This window comes from Cibotium barometz, chromosome 44 (genome assembly GCF_041138505.1).
Source record: "Cibotium barometz isolate CiBa-2024 chromosome 44, ASM4113850v1, whole genome shotgun sequence".
Classification (NCBI taxonomy): Eukaryota; Viridiplantae; Streptophyta; class Polypodiopsida; order Cyatheales; family Cibotiaceae; genus Cibotium; species Cibotium barometz.
In genome coordinates this window covers 47,836,421-47,858,543 of record NC_141089.1, presented here as the reverse complement: position 1 = coordinate 47,858,543, position 22,123 = coordinate 47,836,421, and the positions used below count along the sequence as shown (strand labels likewise).

Below are 22,123 nucleotides of genomic sequence, written 5' to 3'. Positions count from 1 at the left end.
CAGGAGAGCATTCTGCATGACTGTACTATTTCTAAGATCTTTTACTTTGGAAAAGGCTTGCATAAGCCCTTTAATAAATAGCACATTGAAGAAGCCTTTTTCCAAGTAAAAGATCTTCGAAATAGCACAGTCATATAGAATGCTCTCCTGGAGCCATCTACCTAATTCACCCTTCGAAGGAGGCTTACTCAGACATAAGATAAATATGTTGCACATAAAAAACAAACCTATTTGTCTTTTGACGAAATCTTGGTTAAGCTTCAGACATACCTTTTTTTTCACCTGATTAGCCCCCTTACTATTTACCATTGCCTGAAAAAGTGGGAAGGCATCAGAGTCCCCTTTCATAGCAGGGTGGATATTTGCAATACAGTACTGAATGCCTATGTTATGTTTTTATGCCCTGTGTTAAATATTGGGAAGTGCCACTATGGAAGAAAATCATAGGCCCTATTAGAGACTTTCTGTGGAGAAATGGTAATGGGAAAAAAAAAGTCTCTACTTAGCTTGCATGGGACAAACTTTCAGTTCCTAAAAAGGAAGGGGGCAATGGCATTATTCACATGCCCGCTCACTTTATTGCGAGAAAGACTTTAATGTTTCCTAGAATTTTATCTGAGAATATCACTTGGGCTCTAATGATGAGGGTACTGGTGGAGCTTGCTGATGTTATGGCTAAAGGTAAATGGGGAAATCTAAACTGGAAGGATAAACGCTTCTCATGTGCCCCTCTTAAGATCACCAGCTCAAATCTTTGCAAAATGCTATGCAAATGTTGGAAGGATAATTTGGGTTTCATGGTTTCGGATGGAGGAGGTATAGTAACATGCAATTTCATGCTTAGTTTGGGTATATGGTGGACTTACAAGTTTAATCTCCCTCTAGCCCTACTTGATACATTTGTTGCAAAGAGTCTCAACAACAAAGGCATTGGTTGACTGCTGGGAGGATAGGAATTTGGTAGGGTGGAAAGATGTGAACCAGTTATCTGTGGAATATCAGCTAGTTAGGAGGGAAAGAGATTTGATGACTCACGTTTTGGAGGTGTTACATAGGAAATTATGCTCCATAGCTACTGATACCTTAGTTTGGATCAAGGATTGGACTTGGCTCAATGGTAAAACTAGAGAAATATATTCATTAATGAGAAATGGGGATGCCAATGTGTTGTATCGTAATAAAATCTGGAATGTAAAGTGGAGCCCCTCCAGCTGGAAAAAGAGATGGAATTCGCTCTGGGATTGCTAGATCCCTAGGAAGATTCAAGTCTTTTTGTGGAAGGTTTGCATATAGGCATTACCTATTGGCTCTAAACTCCAAAGGAGAAATATATCTAGTGGCATCTGTCCCAGGTGTAGATCATCACTTGAAGATGGTAAACATGTGTTTTGGGAATGTCCAGCAATCAGGGGTATCTGGTCCAAAATGTCTAAATGGATAGAGAAGAGCTTGGGTATGCAAACATATTGGGGGGACTGGATCCTGTGGTAATGAACACATTAGGCTGGTATTTAATATTATCAGAGCTTGCATCATCTTATGGGAAATCCGGTCTAGCCAGAATGCAATTGTATTTACGAGGGCAATATGTACACGCTTGCAAGATTCAGATTTGATGCATAAATGTGTGTGCATGTGCTGGTCTGTGTGTAATGTGAATAAAATTAGATGTCCTGAGATGGACTTGTTGATTCAGAATCTACAAAGGAATATGTTCTAAATTCTGCCCAACTTCTTGGTGAGCTTCAAACATACTAGGGATGAACCCCTAACTCTTGATGCAGGTGAGATGTTGGGAAGGGAAGAAAAGGCCTCCTAAGTTTGGTCCAAAAACTTTGAGGTGGTACCGTAAAGAAAAACAAACTGATCATACATTTGTTGCCTTCATAGAAAACCCGGTTGGAACCAAGCCCACTATTAAAGTTTGGTCCAAGAAAGGGGGAATGCTGGAAAAACAGTCCCCTTGAAGAAACAGTCCTGCTTTTTGTTAGAAGATGAAAGATTGTGTAAAATTTTGAAGGAGGTGGAGAAAGAGTAGTAAATTGTAATCTTGACTTGGTTGTATCACACCTTTTGAACATCTTCAATTAATACAAATAATTATTATTGATTAAAACAAAAGAACTTCACGTGCAGGAGGTAGGTTAAGGCCCACAAATTAACCAAAATACAAAGTAAAGCAAGATTAGTGAGATAATACCTTCTACCTCCTTAATTGTGCTCTCTGTTACGCTGAGAAGGCCCCCATATTGCTCCTGGTAATCGCCATATGCAACGCCCCACATCCCACAACCTGCTACAACGCCATAATCAGGTGCTACAAAGCCATAATCAGCAACCTAATTCCCATTGATTAGCAACACCTATGATTAACTGTTGGATTAATGCGACGTACACTTTAGCCCATGAGGAGACAAGGATATACTGAGCTGCGAGAGCCGTTGGATACGCTGCTTCATGTGTCCCCGCTGAGTTGCCCCAACTGTCCGATCCGATCAATCTTGACAGGGCACAAAAAAATCACAGTTAATCATGCAGATCTTTGCAGGATTAACGACTTTCGACGCTCAATACAAGCATTTTGAAGCAGCTTGACTAGATGTATTGGGTCTAGGTTGGAGAGGATCTGCTCGCACGGAAGCTCTAATCGTAATTAACTGATCTCTTGGATAGCGGACTTAAAAGCACGATTAAGCTTGAAATTAAGGGTCTAATCCTTTATGGTTGACTAGGGCTTGTCTTAAAACTCGTTAGATGGTTAGATTTAGGCTTCAATAAGAGTTAGATTTAGGGTTAGGTGAGTGTTAGAGTTAAATAAGCATCATGTTAGGGTTGGATTTAGGTTCGGGATTAGACATAGATTAATACACACACACACACACGCACACACACACACAAATGAATGCTTATCTTTTTAAATAGAAAATAAGATTATAAGAATCATATACAAAATATTGATATTACTATATTAATATTAATCCTACCACTACTATATCAATGTTAATATTAATATGAGCATTAATATCAACATTATTCTTTATTTTTAATAAATATAATATATATGTATATAGTGTTAGTATAAATGTGAGAAAAAATATCAATTGTATTCTTACACCAATATTAAATAATTAAGTGAAACAAATATTCATGTTTAAATTAGTATAATAATATTGATATAAAAACTTCTAATTACTTATTAATATATATTGTGCTTAATTAGTATACACATTATATATTATATACCATAATATTATATAAATTAGTATATTGGCTAAGCACGCAAAGGTGGCCTACGTGTAGTGCTAGATAGCACTACTCATTGTGGTGCTATTAAAGCATCTTTGATGCTTTGAGTTTCTTTGGTTTTAGGTCTAGTAGCCTTCGATAGATTTTTCTGTTGTTCAAAGTAGAAGTAGAAATTCCTGAACTAGTTTCTCAATTGTTGTGATTTATTATAGTAAACAAAGTACTCAAATCTAGTATTGTTCCTACATTTGGATGTCAATTAAGGCTCATGCTTACATTTGGATGGAATGCTTATATAAGTGGTTGATTTAATGCCTTTTCATCGGCTTAATGGGTTATTAATTTAATTTATTAACTCTTGTGAATCGAATGCAGTAAAGTATAATGCGTGAGAGATAATGTTATTCCAAATAATAGCCATGATTTCCCTTTGATAGGTTTACAATGTTACTAACTCTCTCTGGACTTACCAACTCACATCACAAGTATACCCCCCCAGCTAAACATATAATGATGACTAATGAATTGTATGAAGAAGGAGTTGGTAGTGTCTCTATAAACTATATAGAGAAGGAGTTGGATGTGTGAAGAATAAACTATACCATGACAAGGAGTTGGTAGTGTCTCTATAAAGGATACATGGGCCGGCCATGGTTAGATTCTGTAGATCCACAATCATAATTGGTGCCACACTACGCAATGTACTAGATATTATTACACAAATTTCCCAATTTCTATGGCCATTCAACCTCACCTTGGTCCCCATTTAAGATCTAAAAACATTATCCAAGAGTAAAGTCTACCTACTCCATGTGCATACCATTTATGGCATAATGGTGCACTCTAGCATGTAGCATATTAGGCACTCTACCAAATCTTACCTAAGCCATCTCTACACCATTTGGCCTCCTAGGCCACCATTGCACATGAATACGAGGATGCCGTCGCCTTCACCATGGCTACTTCCCATAATTGGCGAGACCATACAAACATAAGCTAGCAAGTGTAGAGCATTACTATACAATAGATAAAACCTCAATTCAAGTCTATTTATAAGAATTTCTTCGAGTTTATCTCTAGTTGGTAATTTTCTTTAAACGGTATTTGTGTATAAAGTTAAAGTCATTGTACATATTTGAAATTCTTAGACTCAACCTCTAAGCATATTTTATAAAAATTAAAAGAACTAATGTTAATTTTGGTTGGTACAAATACACTAGAATGCCATTTTTTTAAGAGCACTAAACCACTTTGCCAGGCTTGAAACTTAAAGGCTGCAATAGGCATCAAAGCCATTCTAGCCTTTAGGTGAAGGCTACCACTAAAAAGAATCTTTCAAATAAAGAGCATAACTTAACAAGTTTTCCATAACAATGGGCTTCAAATGAAGGACAAGATAGCACCTAGGCCTTCAATTTTGGAAATTTTGAAGTCTAGGGCAGGGTTACAAATTTCAGGGTTGCACACTGCCCATCTTTTACTTTTTACTCTTAGTACCACCATTACCCCTAAGGATATTAGGCCAGGGATGCAAGCTAGGATTTAATATTTTGACACAAGTCCAAATCCTTTATGGATGAATAGGGCTTGTCATAAAACTCATTAGATGGTTAGATTTAGGCTTCAATAAGATTTAGATTTAGGCTTAGATAAGTGTTAGAGTTAAATAAGCATTATGTTAGGGTTAGATTTAGGTTCAAAGGGACGAGATGAGAGATAGATTAATATAGACACACACACACACACACACACACACACACACACACATACACAGAGAAATGAATGTTTATCTTTTTAAATAAAAAATAAGATTATCAGAATCATATGCAAAATATTGAAATTACTATATTAATATTAATACTACCACTACTATATCAATGTTAATATTAATATGAGCATTAATCTCAACATTATTCTTTATTTTTAATAAAAAATTATATATATGTATATAGTGTAGTGTTAGTATAATGTGAGTAAAAATATCAATTGTATTCTTACAACAATATTAAATAATTAAGTTAAACAAATATTCATGTTTAAACTAGAATAATAATATTGATATAAAAATTTTTAATTACTTTTATTAATATATACTGTGCTTAATTAGTATACATATTATATATTATATACCATGATATATGTACATTATATAAATTAGTATACTGGCTAAGCATACAAAGGTGGCCTCGTGTAGTGCAAGATAGCACTACTCATTGTGGGTGCTATTAAAGCATCTTTGATGCTTGGAGTTTTTGTCTAGTAGATTGCTCCTTTGTTCAAAGCAGGAGTAGAAATTCATGAACTAGTTTTCCAATTATTGTGATTTATTATAGTAAACGAAGTACTCAAATCTAGTATTGTTCCTACATTTAGATGCCAATTAAGAGTCATGCTTACATTCGGATGGGATGCTTATATAAGCGGTTTATTTAATGTCTTTTCATCGGCTTAATGGGTTATTAATTTACTTTATTAACTCTTATGAATCAAATGTAGTAAAGTACAATGTGTGAGAGATTCTGTTATTCCAAATAATAAACATGCTTTCCCTTTTATAGGCTTACAATGTGCCTAACTCTCGTTGAACTTACCAACTCACATCACAAGTATAAACCCCCCATGTAAACTCATAATGATGACTAATGAACAATATGGAGAAGGAGTTGGTAGTGCCTCTATAAAGGATACATGGGCCGGCCATGATTAGATGTTGTAGGTCCACAATCATAATTGGTGCCACTGTACGCAATGTACTAGAGATTATTACACAACTTTCCCAATTTCTATGGCCATTCAACCTCACCTTGGGCCCCATAATTGGTGCCACTGTACACAATATACTAGAGATTATTACACAACTTTCCCAATTTCTATGGCCATTCAACCTCACCTTGGGCCCCACTTAAGATCTGAAAAACATTGTTCAAGAGTAAAGTCTACCTACTCCATGTGTAGACCATTTATGGCATAATGGTCCACTCTAGCATGTAGCATATTAGGCAGTGTACCGAATCTTACCTAAGCCATCTCTACACCATTTGGCCTCCTATGATACCATTGCATGAAAATACAAGGATGCCATCGCCCTCACCATGGCTACTTCGCATAATTGGGGAGATCATACAAACATAAGCTAGCAGTGCATGGACATCACAAAATGAGGGTAGAGCATTGAAATACAATAGATAAAACCTCACTTCAAGTCTATTTATAAGAATTTCTTCAAGTATATTTCTAGTTGGTAATTTTCTTAAAATGGTATTTGTGAATAAAGTTAAATTCATTGTACATATCTGAAATTCTTAGACTTTACCTCTAAGCATATTTTATAAAAATTGAAAGAACTAAAAAAAGAGCTTGCTTTTATTCTAGAGGTAAGAAATGACAATGTGCTGCAAAGTGATTGGAAAAGATATACATAATGGATAAAAATTGTATTGACACAAGAAGTAGCATTTGAATGAAGGAATGCAAAAGGCTTCAACTTTTAAATGTTAGTTTCACATTATGTTCCCAAAGCATGAAGAAAAGATAGCCATACATTATACACCAAAAGGTGTAGGTTTCCTGTATACAGTACCAAACGTGTTGAGCCTTGTTCTTGAAGAAGAGAACTTGTCTCTTTCTCCATGTGTAAGAAGTACGTCTTATGATTTCTTGAAAGGTGCTTCAATCTATGAGGCTAAACTTACAAAATAGAAGCTGAAAGCTTGTAATTTGGAACACCACTTAGAATCTGAGATGGCCAAATGACAATTGCGGCGGTTGCAAGTATTAGTTTGGGGAAAATGGAAGGGTCCTTAATTCGTACAAATGGATGGGAAAATAGGAGGTGACTGATGCTTAAATAATTGAAAATATCGTTGACATTTGAGCTAAATTTGGATGTTGTCGTTGAATCACTCGTCTTGTTATTTTTAAGTTCTTGTACTATGTCAGCTACCTCTTTGGTTGATCCCTTGAGATCCTCTACAGAGCCCTTGAGATCACCCACGGCTTCAGTCACCTCTTCTTTTACACTCTCTCTAGTGTTTTCCAACTGCAAACAAATAAACAACACCCAACACGCATATCACGAGAGTGCACATGCATATATTGTATTAATAGAGAGATGGGAAAATGTGTTGCAAAGCTACATTTTTGTATGTCCATTGGCCAATTCACCACCTACGACATCCAGATGTGTAAAGAGCCATCCAGATGTGGCTCCACTCAAGCCCATGTAAACCTAGAGTGACGAGGTGAACAGAGTGGCTTCAGTCGAGCCCATGTTCTCATTGAGTGGCAAGCTGATGCCCCCTAGATAGACATGCTTCTATGGATGGAGAAGCACGGCTTACTCACACGAAGGTGCATTCAAGGTCAAGACCTTCACACACAAGCACTTAGGAAGCCTCATTAAAGCATCTTGGAGAGCAATATTGAGGGGTAAAGCTTCCTAGATCAAGATCTCTTGATAATGGGGGTGAGGGCAATAGCTGACTGGTAGAGTTTGGAGGCCTTATTTGGATGCGGTGGCGAGTGAGTTCAAATGGAGCTCAAGGGTGGGTTTAAAAAGGGTGTGAGAGGAAGAGGGTGGGTTTAAAAAGGGGGTGAGAGTAAAGGTAATGGAATAAAAGCCCCTGAATTAGGCAGCTTAAGAACCTCACCTCAGTTAGTATGGGAAATGACACCTTAGTTAGAATGTGAAACGGCACCTTGCTGGTAGAGTTTGGAGGCCTTGTTTGGATGCGGTGGCGAGTGAGTTCAAAAATGGAGCTCACCCCTCCCCACCTCAAGGGTGGGTTTAAAAAGGGTGTGAGAGGAAGAGGGTGGGTTGAGAGTAAAGGTCATGGAATAAAAGCCCCTGAATTAGGCAGCTTCAACCTTAGTTAGTATGGGAAATGACACCTTAGTTAGAATGTGAAATGACACCAATTAATTTACCTTGCCCACCATAGTTTCAACTTTGTCGGCGTCGTCTTCCACAGTTTGAGCCGCTCTCGCCACTTCTTCAGCCACCGTCGCAACTGTGGCGGCCGTCTTCTTCACATAGCCAGCCGCTTCGTCTACTTTTTCTGCGCAGGAGGTAAGTTAAGGCCCACAAATTAGCCAAAATACGAAGCCAATCTTCAAGATTAGTGATAATAATTATCCTGAAGCCATACCTTCTACCTCCTTGATTGTGCTCTCATTTCCGCTGAGAAGGCCCCATATTGCTCCTGGTAATCGCCAGATGCAGCGCCCCACATCCCACAACCTGCGACACAGCCATAATCAGCATCAATCGTGCTAAGAACGGTATAATTAACTGCTGGATTAATACGACGTACACTTTAGCCCATGACAAGACAAGGATATACTGAGCTGCGAGAGCCGTTGGATACGCTGTCCCCGCTGATGAGCTGCCCCAACTGCCCGATCCGATCAATCTTAACAGGGCACACAAAAAAATCACAGCTAATCACTCAGATCTTTGCAGGATTAACGACTTTCGACGCTAAATACAGGCATTTCGAGCGTGATTAAGCCCAAATCATACCTTGAAGCAGCTGGTTGACTAGATGTGGCGAGAGGATCTGCTCGCACGGAAGCTCTAATCGTAATTAGGGGAGTATGGCCCCGCCGTCTACTAACGACTGATCGCTGGTATAGTGGGCTGAAAGCACGATTAAGCTTGTCAAAATTAAGGGTCTTGGGGGACTTGGTCCCTTCAGAAAATACAGCATGAAAGCTCAAGAGCGTAACAGCTGCCATATCAGAGGCTAATTACACCACCCCCCCCAAATTAAGAAGAAGAAGAAGAAAAAACAAGAGGAAATGCCACAAAGGGCACAATGCAAGTCAATAGGTATTTATCAAAGATGTTTTGTCACATGGCTATTCCTAGAGTCATTATTTCCCCAACCACACTTTCCATGTTGTACTTTTTACTCTTACCACCCCCTAAAGCTGGGCCTTTGTGGCCCTAAGCTTCCTTCATTAAATATTTGTTCACTCTCTTACCATAGCCCCGGCTTAAGGTACCCCCCTTTTGCCCCTCAATTTCCCTCATAATACTTTTTTTACTCCTACCATTGTGGCCTTTTAAAGGTTCCTTCTACTCAAAAGCTAGCTATGTACCTTTAATAAAATGGAACTACTTTACCTACATGATGCCTCTTGCCACACACATGTAAGCCACTACATTTAAGTCTTTCTCCCAGTACATTATCACATGCATGGTTATATGTGCCAAACCATTCAAGCACTAACACCTTTCTTACTCAAGGGACCAATGCCCATGGGCCGCCAACATGCCTAGTGCACCCCACATGGGCCCTCATGCTCCCTCTCTTACTTTGATTTTGTAATACTTTCAAAGCTATTGAAAGCTTTTGCATCAGTGTAGTAACATATGTTTTATGTATCTCTCTTGATCAAAGATATTAAATGCCACAAAATGTTCAAAAGTGGAGTAGCTAAGGGATTTTTCATGTAAATCTTCATGAAATATGAAAAATTGTGCAAAGTATGTCTACAACTTTCTTAATCGCTACTATGATGTATCCGTTATTGCATCTTCCAACACTGCTACAATGTGTCTACTATCTACAACTTTCTTAATTCACTATTGTGTATATTTTATTGCACCTTCCAATGCTCCTACGTTTTTAAAATCAATCAGATGAGTTGAATTACTCAAATATTAAACACATTTTCATTACATTCCATAAGGCACGGTATTCTCATTCCTCAAAATCTTTGAATTCAAACAGTGTGAAAGATGAATATCATTTCATGCTTTACCTTATGTAAGCGGATTAATAAATCAAATATTTTGAGTTAACCTTATGTAAGTGAATTAATAAATCATTTCGTGCTTTACCTTATGTAAGTGAATTAATGAATACAATATTTCGAGCTTTACCTTATGCGAGTGAATTAAAATCATTTCATGCTTTTAGCTGATGTAAGTGAGTTAATAAATCCACATCCATGATGATCAATGTTACCAATATTTCATGTTTTACCTTATATGCAAGTGAATTAATATCATTTCATGCTTTTACCTTATGTAAGTGAATTAATAAATACATATATCAATGATGATTAATGTTACCATTACCATGAAAATCCTTCTTATGCACCCTAAGCTTCAAGCTATGTTTTGTTGTTTGTCCACACCTAAAGTTGAATGTGGCATTTTCAAATATTAGAGAAAAAGCACATGCTTGCACATATAGTTTCTATGTGCAACTACTACATGCACCCATGTGGTATTATTGCAAGAAGAGATAACGCTTCAATATCCATGTTTAAAGCAAAAGATGATGAGCACAAGTTGTTCCTTGATCTCAAATACTAATTTAAATTGGCCACATCCAATAAAAGTATCGATTTAACTTTTTTTAATAAAAAATCTTCAATTTCTAAAATCAATGCCATTTCCCCTTTAAGTCCATATTAGGAAATTTGGAAAAATCCATGCATTTTGGAAAAAAATAAAATTAATATCTTTAAATTAATTTTGGTAGTCCCCAAGGGGGTAGCTTGGTGGATATGACTTTGGACTTTCTACGGGAGGTCTTGGGTTCAAATCCTCATCGGGCCACCTTATACTAAGGATGTGTTCATGTTTAGGTGGCATGTAGACTGCCATCCGCACACCTTAAGCCGTCATCGTTTAATCGTCTCATGGCACTTGCTTCCTCCACGATCTTGTAGGCGACAACAGTGTGTAGTGCTTTCCCTTTAAGCTCACGCTCTAGATCAAGGACAATGGTTGCATGGACATAAAAGATCGCGACTCAACTTGGGATGCCTAGTTCTACCAAAGGTGTGCACGTTGTTCACTCCAATCTTCTGAGTGAGTAACTTTTGGGCTTTGTCCCGTGGCTTGTCCACTACCTATACAAAGTGGCCAATATGTGGAAAGGGTGGTACCCCCTTGCGGTACTCACTCACAAGATGGTTAATTAGGGATCAAAGTCTCCAAGTATCTCGTGTGTGTGTGTGTGTGTGTGTGTGTGTGTGTGTGTGTGTGTGTGTGTGTGTTGTTGGGTGAAATTCTCGTGTGCAACTAGGAATGGAATAAGATCTCATGAAAAAATAATTAATTTGGGTAATTTCACTAAATTTGAAAGAGAAAGTGTTGCTACTCAAGGTTGATAATAACACATATAGGGTGTTTACAAACACCGTTTAAGCTGCTATAATGTAGCCAAGAAAATATTCCTAAAATTTGAAAGAAAAGTATAAAAATAATCAAATTCTAAATAGTGGGAGACTAACATACACTAACTTATAAACAAAAGTGACCAACATAGATCCAACTAGTACTCTAATAATCTAAACTCTCTAGCCTTCATCACATTCCTCAGTTGTTTCCACTCTCCTTTGCCTTAGTACAAACATTTACTAGAAGCTTAATCTTTTGTGGCATTGTTTGCCCCTTAGGTTTGCCCCTTAGTGACCCATGCAAAAACTATTGCACATGTCTGATACTTCCCAACATACAGGATCCTTCTTGTTACACATCCAGCATTTGTTCCAACAATCTATAAAAACCTCAGCATCACTAACAATTTTGCATACGAGTGTCCAATATTGTATTAAATTCCTCTTGTAGTTTTCAAATTAACTATTTATTAACATCTATGTTACTCTAAGCTATACCCAACCATATATGATATATTGATTCCAATGGTCGAATAAGAACAAAGTCTCCCTTTCTAAAATCAACCATGGGCTGAAAAGCTTTTTTGGCCTTTTACTTTGTGGTCGACAATCGTGATCATAAAATTCCTCCAATCCTAAGAATTTATTATAATACTTATATCATCCACATGTGTGGGCCTAGTGTTCTTAGCCAAAAGTTTTGTTAGAAGCCTCCATCCAAGAAACTTGGTCTCTCTAGTGTTTGAACCATGGCCTCCAAATATTCAATCACTAGGCTGATATACAAGGTGAAAGTTGCATATCGTATCCTTGAACATCAGCCCATCTTTTCCAATATCGTATGTAATCCTTAATTCCTTTTACCACCTCTAAGTGATCTTTAATGTACTCAAACATTGAAACAAGGCATGATCAAACCCCTATCGTCTCGCGGTAGTATTGTGTTATCATCTCACTATCTTTATTCCATAATTCAATACCACCATGATTTGGCAACCATTCAATGGATTTAGAATGCACTTTATATTGCATGACTGGAACTGGTTTATTACATATTGTAATGGTCTTAAGTGCCCGACTAGCGCATCTTGTCCATTAGACAAGTATCCATCAATGAATCCCTTGAAGTCTGGGACATTTGTTGTTATCAAGAATGGGGTTGGAGAAGATACTTGGCTATCCTTGAATATTTTCATTAAATGCGAGAAGGTGAATGTTTGGCGAGTTCTTAGTTTCTTAGAAAGCCTATTAAAAAACATTGCATTAATATCCTCATGTCTATGAACCAATCACATCAGAAATCCTAATTAGACCATCTTAAATACTCCTTTAGCGCAACCAACAATGATAGATAGGTAAACAAATACCGATTCTTGTTCTCTGAGACATAATTGTCCAATTGCAACATTAAATTCTCTGGCAACTTCTTGAATTATGACCTAGGATTTGTGTTCAACACTTATGTTACCATCCCAACTTCTTGAATTATGACCTAGGATTTGTGTTCAACACTTATGTTACCATCCCAACATCATTAAATGCAGTTGAACAAGCACCCATGTATCGATCATTAAATGTAGTTGAACAAGCACCCATGTATTCATCATTAAATGGGTGGTTGCAGGATCAAGGTGCCCAGTTTTGTCCACTCAAGCACCCTGTAAATAGTAAAAAAATAGGCATTTATTTACCTTTAGTGGCTAATCTCTCCTAGCTAACGAAGGAATTTCCTTTCAAGTTCTGCTTTTGGAACATCACATACAAAGTTGGGAATATAGTTGCATAATCTGATTAAGCATTAGATAGTTGAAAGTCTTGATTTCCTTAGGTACAAAGTCAATGTATACACCGTGTCCAAAATTTGACTGATTCTATAAAATGCTAATATCTTTTACATATGAGATTCCCACTTTGTACCTTAGATCTTCACATAATATAGAGCTTAACTTAATTTTTTTGAGAAACTTTTAAGCTATTTGTCTATTTTCTTTAAATATTTCAAAGTCTTTAAAGTGTTATAATATACGCCACTTTTTGTACCCACAATAACTACCACTTACAATGCTCAATCTTGTAGATCAAAAGAGTGGTAGATAGTGAGACACTTTTAGAATGTGGTGGTTAGTCAAAATTGCAAATCCAATGGTTGGATTTTTAATGATCTCTTTTCCAAAATTCTTCCAGGCTATTAGAAGGCTTGTAAATATTAGTAATCTAATTATTAAAATTATATTTTTGATGTAAATCATCTAAAACCTATAGGGACTAATGTACTTATAATGGTGCATCTATGAAAAAAAAAGGATCACTCAGTATGGAGATATCATTTTTAAATCATTTCATTGTATTTTTGTTTAATTTTGATTATCTAGACTAATTTATATTAATTTAAGTTATATTGGGTTAATTTGAGTGCATGTATATTTTCTATTAGTTGCTTGATCTCATTTGAAGTATCTTGCTCCCCCAAAATTCGCTCTCCAAGCATTGTCCCAGTCCAACATAAACTGGACAAAATTGGACATCCTAATCTTGCAACAACCCAAATGTAGTTGAACACAAGCACCCGTGTATCCATCATGCAGGTACATCATGCAGGTAATACTGATCATCAAGAACCTTTCTAGAGTTTAAAGCATTCAACATTGTGCTAGCAGATCTGGGCATACCATCGCTGGTGGTGGGAGAGATCTCCATACTCGTATCTGACACACCTCTCAAGGTTTCTTAGACACAAGGAAAAAAAACCTATTGTGAAGTTTGGATCAGATGGCCATAAGCTGATAACAAAATGTCCATAGTGCCCTTGTCCATGTCCATGGGTTATCATTCTCGGTAGTGACACTCACAATTGTGTTGACTTGTTAGTCTCCTTGGAATGCTCCTTCAATATCAGATCACTCTTTTCTTCTGGTCTATCGTATCATGTATTATGCATAAATACTTATTAGGATTTAATTTTGAGGTCAATCTCTAAGCATAGTAAAGGTTCCTACAACTAAGTTGTTGCAACATGTGGGCTTTTCTTTGGCACATCAATCTATTATATTTGTCTTGGCATTTTGTGGCTATAAATTGATCCTTTATTCCATTGCATATAGTGTACTTTGAAAACTCACTTGTTTTGGCAAGGCTTACATGCTTGAATTCTATATTCTAATCCTACCAAATGTTGATGTTGACATTTCTTTCCAATTGAGATGCTTCAACGTCATATTAATCTATTCAAAATGTCCACTTGCTTGTAGACATCTGGGATAACTAGTTGGGTTTCCCTAGAACCATCAGTCATTGTTCTGCTCTTGTTAGGCATCTGCTCAGAATTATTTTGTATAAATTATTGAATTATTGTCCTTCCTAGTTCAATGTGATCCCATGCATTTATTATAAACCCCTTGTTTTAGTGCATTGACCTTCGTATACCATTCTTAAAAAACTGACCCCTATATTTGTAAAATGTTGTAGTTGGAATACCATGTATCTCATACCATGTTATTGAACATACTTCCATACCATTGAATATGAAGCTATACTATCTTGTTCCCACATCCCTTGTAGCTACATGGAAAACAACATCTAGTGTTGTCCTCTTTGAATTCCCTATTATGCCCAAAACTTTGGGTTGCCTCTTCGCCATGTAGTATCTCATCTTTTTAGTTAGAGCATCAACACATTTATCGATGAAATTGGTCATCCATATCATTGGAATCCTCTTCAACGAGAGGAGTGCTAAACCATCCTCAAATGTGAGTCTTTTAAGAGGACACCTAATGAGATTGATATCATTACCTAAAGAAGGTACTGATGGCTAAACTTGTTGGATGACTTGATCAACCCACCATCCCCACATCATCTCCACCTGAAACTTTAAAACCAATAGCCTCATATGGAAAGACCAACAACATGACCCCTTTCCCAACACATTCTTCTTTGCCCTCTGACCATAACAACACAAATGTTTCTCTCCAACTCTCTTCACGGATGGAAATTTCATCATATAGCACAAATCATCACCACCATCCATGGTTGAACCCAAACCTTCTTGAATGTTAGGTGCTACACCCAAGCTCTCTAGAGAATTCTTACACCACTTGACAATGCTATTGACTACATCGGCTCTTTTGCCTGCATCTAAAGTTAGGAATAGTAGTGCAATGTCATGGTTGAAGCATTTATCAATGCTCATAGAGACGTAGTCTTTCCCAAATGTTTCTCCATGACACACATCTTCCTCATGGGTTACATGTATCTTCCCTATAGCCACCATCACATTATTGATAATCAACTTGACACATTTTTTTGTGAGAAAATTGAGATGACATTTTTCCTTCATAAGAAAATACATTACTTCAGTTCTCCAAATTAAATCAAGTGTCCAAGTTCAATTTAGTAGAATATACATTTTCCCAATTTGGAATGTAGATTTCTCTTCATCAAAGGCCTTACGTTTGGCTTGCTAATCTATCATTAATATCATCTTCTTTCACTTACCACTTGATATAGAATTAGTCAATTGTACAAATCTATACACAATATGAATATTTTTGAGATGATGGCCAGGTGTCCAAATCCTTGAACTCCACCGAATACATGGACTACTTTTTTTTTGGGAGATTATTACCCAAATATTTGTATATATCTCTTTCCCACTTCCAAATGCCACAACTCTTTAAAGAAATGGTCAAGTGTCCAAATCTGTCTATAATATGGAATTCTATCATCATAATTTTATGAACCTAGCCATTTCTATATGTATATCACTCCATCCAATACCACTCAATCTACATTTGGCCAATTGTCCAAATCTATATACGATATGAATTTCCTCATAAAGATCTCATGTGAACTAGCCATTTCTATATACCCTCTCCCATCCAATGCTACTTCTTTAGTATTTACCTAGGTGTCTGAATCTATATCTGATATGGATACACATCATACCCTACTTTTTAAGACCTAACCACCCATATACATCTCCCTCTAATGCTAATTCTCTCAAAAGTTTTGACCAAGTGTCCAAATCTACTAGGGACTTAGTTTTGGACAAGTGTCCAAATCCACCTCAAAATTTTATTTCTAGTGACCTCCTAGTTTTTTAGACCTAGCCATTTGTAAGGTCGCCCTAGTTTTGGTCAAGTAACAGCGAGTCATGAAAAACGACAAATGAGTCATGAGTTGTCATTTTTGCAACAAGCTGTGTTGATTTTTCACTTGTCCTAAATATTGATCAATTTTACACTCTTTTAGAGACATTGAAGAGAAATGTTTTTAGAAATTTTACAAAATAAGCAAAGTTTCAAACTTCTTTAAAAAAATGTACATATTGCTTATTTGAACACGGTTTTTTTTCACTTTTCATGTCAAATAACAAAATGGAAAAACAAGGTCAATGACAAGATCTAATATTCTTTAAAACTACTTATAATTCACGCATTCCTATGTAATGTAGAATATATTCTTTACTTAGAATTAGAAAATGGTGCTTTTTTGTCTACAAGAAATTAACTATCAAAATAAAAGATAGTCACAATTCACCATGAAATATACACAACCCCATTATCACTCATTTGAAATAGAATATAAAATAAAAGATCATATTTGATTAAATTCATGAGTTTGATCCCAAAAAAGATACTCTAAGCTGTACTAAACATCATGATCATGACAACATCTTGTGAACAAGATAATAAGACTCATCAATAATATAAGTTTTTTTGAGAAACATCACTAATGGAAAAAAAACGGCAATAAAATTTCGGCAATAAAAGTCTATTCTATCATCAGATGTTCTTCTTCTTCTTGATGTGGCTTCCCCTCTTCTTGTGTACGACTAGGCACTTAGATGTATGTGGTAGATGTATGTCGTAGATCTCTAGTAAGAACGATTACCTTGTTTGAAGTAATTAATTTTGAACTTCTTAAGTCTTAAGATCTCGAGACGAAGTCAAATAGGAATTTAACCATGTATAGTTTTGGCAGAATCATGAGACGTGGAAATCGTGGTAGACTGCTATATCCTTTCACGGATGAGGAAGAGCTTGACCCCGATGTTCGCAAAGCTCTTCACAGATCTCAGCTAGGTCCCTTCAAGGGTGAAGGGAAAAACTTAGGCGAGGCTGTGGAAAAGTGGATCGAAGCCATGGAAGAATACTTCAATGTCACTGGATACAATGAGAAAAGTAAGATTGCTATTGCCAGGCTAAAGATTGTAGAAACAGCTAGAGTAGCATGGAGAAATCACCGTGAAACAAAGCGTCTGGATTGGAACACCAGACACGTGGGATGATCTCAAAGCATACCTCCGGAAGAGATTCTGTCCTCCCAGCTTCCTGCAAACTAAGATGAATGAGTTCCTGGGAGCTAACCTAGGGAAGCCGTACCATAGAGGAATACCACCACAGGCGTTTGCTCTTCTCCTCAAATACTCGCCATTACTGGATGAGGAACAGCTGATGGCTAGGTTCATCTGAGGAATGAATGAACCTTTGAACACCCTGGTAAAGAATGCCAAGCTAGTTTCCATGGCTGATGCAATGCAGATGGCAAAGGACTTCGCCAAGGCCTTTGTTGTTAAGGTCCCGCCAAAGCCAGCTCCCTCATCCTTCAAAAGGTTCCAAACCCCAAGAAGTACTTCCAACCTTCCACCTCCTAAAAGACACCAAGGTCCCAATCAGAACCAAGAGACGGGAAGTTTTAGAAATGAAGGAAGACCTTTTCCTCAGAGAACTATTTCAGGAACTCCGGCTCTTTCCAGGATGAAGAAGAAAGAGCTTCGAAGTGAAAACAGGTGTTTCGGCTGTCAAGGTTTTTGGCACCAGCTCAAGGGTTGTCCAACTCCTTCTATGTCAATTGGCCAAGGAAGCCAAGGTCCTAGAATGTAGAGACCGACTCCTTCATATCAAACCAATCAAGGTCCCCCTCGCCGAAATCAGGGCAACCCCAGAAGAGTGCCAGCTCAGCCTCTGCAGCTTCAATGCAAAATAGTCTCAAAACCCCCTCTCGAAATTGGGGAAGCTAGCGAGAGAGTCCCACCCTAGACAGCAGTTGCCAGAGCTGTCACAATAGCTGATGCAGTGGAGGAAGAAAGAGGACAGATTTATGCCACCACTGAACGTCAAGGGAAAAATCGTTAGTTCTCAATCCTTCAGACTCCATCAGAATACAAGGGTAAGCACTTTAAGCTTTTGATTGATTCAGGTAGTACACATTCTTTTATTTCCCCTGGATGCTTGCGTAAGTTAGTCCTAGATCAGAAAACAGGGAAACCTATGCAAGTAGAATTGGCTAGTGGGAAGATTCTTTTCACACACCATGAGATAGACCGCATTGAGTTTAATCTAGATGGGAATCTATGACGGAATCCTTGGAATGGATTGGCTCCACAAAAATCAGGCTGACATTCACTGTCACAATGGAACCATCTCGTTCCTCAACCTGCACGTGAATCGAGTCCAATGGAACCATCTCGTTCCTCAACCTGCACGTGAATCGAGTCCAAGGAACTGGAATTTTTGGATCCCCAGTTCTGCACTTAGTCAAAGCTTCTAAATTACTAAAGGGACTCAAAAAGAGGCAAACTGTCTATGTCGTTAAAATGAATCCAGTAGACAGAAAATGCAAGGCTATGGAACTAGAATGGCTAAGTGAGTACGTTGATGTATTCCCAGAAGAGCTGACTGAGATGCCTCTGACTCGTGAAGTAGATCATGAGATGCCTCCGTCTCGTGAAGTAGATCATGAGATGCCTCCGACTCATGAAGTAGATCATGAGATAGAGCTAACTCCTGGAGCTCAACCAGTAGCCCAGCATGCATATAAAATGCCAGTTCCTGAAGCCATAGAACTTAAGGAGCAGTTAAGACAACTGCTCCTTAAGGAGCAGTTAAGACAACTTATCCTTAAGGAGCAATTAAGACAACTGCTAGAGCAAGGATTCGTAAGACCCAGTGTTTCACCTTGGGGTGCGCCCGTTCTCTTTCAAAAAAAGAGAGATGAAAAATTAAGACTCTATATTGATTACAGAGGATTAAATCAGTTAACAGTCAAAAATAAATATCCTATTCCTAGGATTGATGAACTTTTGGATCGGCTAAGTGGAACCCAAATTTTCACAAAGATAGATCTCAAATCTAGATTTTACCAGATCAGAATTAAAGATCAAGATATCCCCAAAACAGCCACCATCAATACTCGATATGGGCATTATGAATTTACAGTCATGCCATTTGGACTGACAAATGCCCTAGCAACATTTAATCGCCTCATGCAAGACATCCTCAGAGAATACTTGGATGAATTTGTTCTGGTCTTCCTCGATGACATCTTGGATACTCCAAGAATGCAGCTGATCATGAAGATTATGTGCGTAAAGTCCTGGAGATCCTAAGGAAACACCAACTCTTAGCAAAAAAGAGCAAGTACACTTTTTATGCTGCCCATGTCGAATACTTGGGATTTATAGTATCTGAGATTTCTCCTGACCTCACTAAAATCTAAGTAGTCGTGGATTGGCCAGAGCCCATTAGCCACAGCCTAAAATAGTGAAAGAAGTCAGAGGATTCCTAGGATTAACCGGGTGGTATAGAATCTTTATACCCAGGAATGTTCAAATAGTATCCCCTCCTTTGATTAACCTTCTCAAGAAGAGCACCCTATTTCATTGGACCGCTATGTGTCAGAGTGCTTTTGATAAGTTGAAGACAGTTTTAGTAACCAACCTTGTCCTAAATTGCCAGATTTTTCCTTACCCTTTGAGGTAGTGACAGATGCCAGTGGTGGTTTTGCCCTAGGAGGTGCACTTATGCAGGAAGGTCATGCAATAGCCTATGAATCCAGAAAACTCAGAACACATGAGAGGAATTATGTTGTCTATGACTTGGAGTTACTCTCAGTAGTTTATGCTCTAAAGTTATGGAGACATTATCTCTTGGGGACAAAGATTCACCTTGATGAAAGATCATCAAAGTCTGAAGTGGATCTTCGCCCAAAGGGATCTCAACATATGTCAAAGAAGGTGGATGCAGACCCTGTAGGAATTTGACTTTGAGATAAAGTACTGACCAGGGAAAGAAAATGTGGTAGCTGATGCACTCAGTAGTAGGAAATCCTCCTTGCTTGCAATAACATTAGTGTCAAATCCATTAATCAATGAAGCAAGAGAGAAGATCATGCAGGACAGATTCTTTGCCCATATTGCTACCCTACTGATGTGTAGGAAAGCAAGACTCCTTAGGAAATGAGTCGAGTTCTTGGGTACAAATTGGACGATGGATGCATGTATTACAATAATCGGCTATGCGTTCCTAATGATGAGGAAAAAAAGAGAAAAATTCTGAGAGAAGCCTCCATGTCAGTTTGCTTAAATGGTATGTACCAAGCCTGAGTCATGTGCTAGATGATGAACAGTTGACTTCTTAGACTCAAGGCCAGATGGAACTCCATGTCAGTTTGCTTAAAAAGTATGTACCAAGCCTGAGTCATGTGCTGGATGATGAACAGTTGACTTCTTAGACTCAAGGCCAGATGGAACTCCAACCCGAAGAAATCCTTGATGTTCAGGAGAAAGCTCTCAGGAATAGAGTCCTTAGAGAGTTTTTGGTCAAGTGGAAGTTCTATCCTTTAGAGGACGCCACTTGGGAGAAAGAAGAAGAGCTGGTAAAGGATTGCCCCCACTTTGTGAGATGAGGACATCTTTCGTTTTTCAAGTGGGAGAGGATGTAAGATTCCTCCTCAACCCTAAAAGATGTATAAGCTCTCCTCTCAGTCCCCTGTAATCATCCCCTAATTCAGAATGCAAGAAAATAGTATTTTCCTTTGTTTTTGGTCTAGAGAGAGAAAATATTCTAGAGAGAGATAATTCAATTTTGAGATATTTTTGGATACAAAGTTTCTCCTTATATTTAAGATGAATTTTCCAAAAACAGAACTTCAAAAAGAATTTTCCAATGTGCATTAGAAGTTAACTGTGAATTAGAGACCTTGTCTAAGGGTCCACATTTTTAGAAATTTTTGACTAAGGTCCAAATAAGGTTCTAAAGGGCCAATAGGATTAATCCAAGTGTTGGGATGACAAAAATACAAAGAATAAAAGAAAATCTCCCAAAAATGAGCAAATTCTTACATAAGATGAAGAGTTGACTAAGTATTGGGTTTATTAGTAAAAAAAACGAGGTTTATTAGTAAACAAATGAATTTTTGACACCTCGGTAATAAGGAGGGAGGGGGCTCATGAAGGAGGTGCCTATTTCACATCATTACCTTGAATTTTTAATTCAAAAAAATTGAGATATTTCATGTCTCCTCTCTCCTCCTGCAAACTAGATCAAAAAGTGAGCTAAACTGGTCTAAAACTTGTCCAAATTGGGTCAAATTGAAGCTAGAAGCCTCTAGAACCCAGTTGGACTTGGTTAATGGCCTCCCTCACCTATAAATAGACCCTAATTCCTTTGTATTTTCATCTTTGTGTATTTACATGCCAATATTATCTTCATTTTAGTGTAATTTTATTATCCCTCTATTTTGCCTCTACTTTGGGAAGCTGGAGCTTCACAAATCTCCATCCTCCCTTGGAGATTACCCTCCCCATCTTGGTGGCCAAGATTTCCTTGTGGGCTTCACTTCTTTTTAAAAGAATCACGCCAAAAACCAAGGGTAAGCCTTAATCCATGGTGTTTTTCTATCTTTCTCAATGGTTATCTTCTTCCCAACCTCTCTAATGCTTGGGAAGCATTTTAATCAA

General features: G+C 37.6%; 1 protein-coding gene across 3 annotated transcripts in view; it reads right to left on the bottom strand.

The window, feature by feature from the left end:
• LOC147613379 (uncharacterized) overlaps positions 1–9,057 on the bottom strand; it is a 75,655-nt gene extending 66,598 nt beyond the window's left edge. The window contains exons 1-5 of one of the 3 annotated variants that reach the window (XM_086782718.1): positions 8,768–9,055; positions 8,559–8,657; positions 8,394–8,485; positions 8,173–8,303; positions 6,879–7,285 (exon numbers count right to left, since the gene is read on the bottom strand). In XM_086782718.1, the coding sequence (XP_086638844.1) occupies positions 6,935–7,285; positions 8,173–8,303; positions 8,394–8,485; positions 8,559–8,657; positions 8,768–8,982 (888 nt within the window). In that variant the 5' untranslated portion in view covers positions 8,983–9,055 and the 3' untranslated portion in view covers positions 6,879–6,934. Of the gene's footprint in view, positions 1–6,878; positions 7,286–7,327; positions 7,725–7,943; positions 8,304–8,393; positions 8,486–8,558; positions 8,658–8,767 lie in introns of those variants that run through there. The other 2 variants (XR_015263412.1, XM_086782719.1) reach the window with 2 other exon arrangements.
• Positions 9,058–22,123: the final 13,066 nt, after the last annotated feature.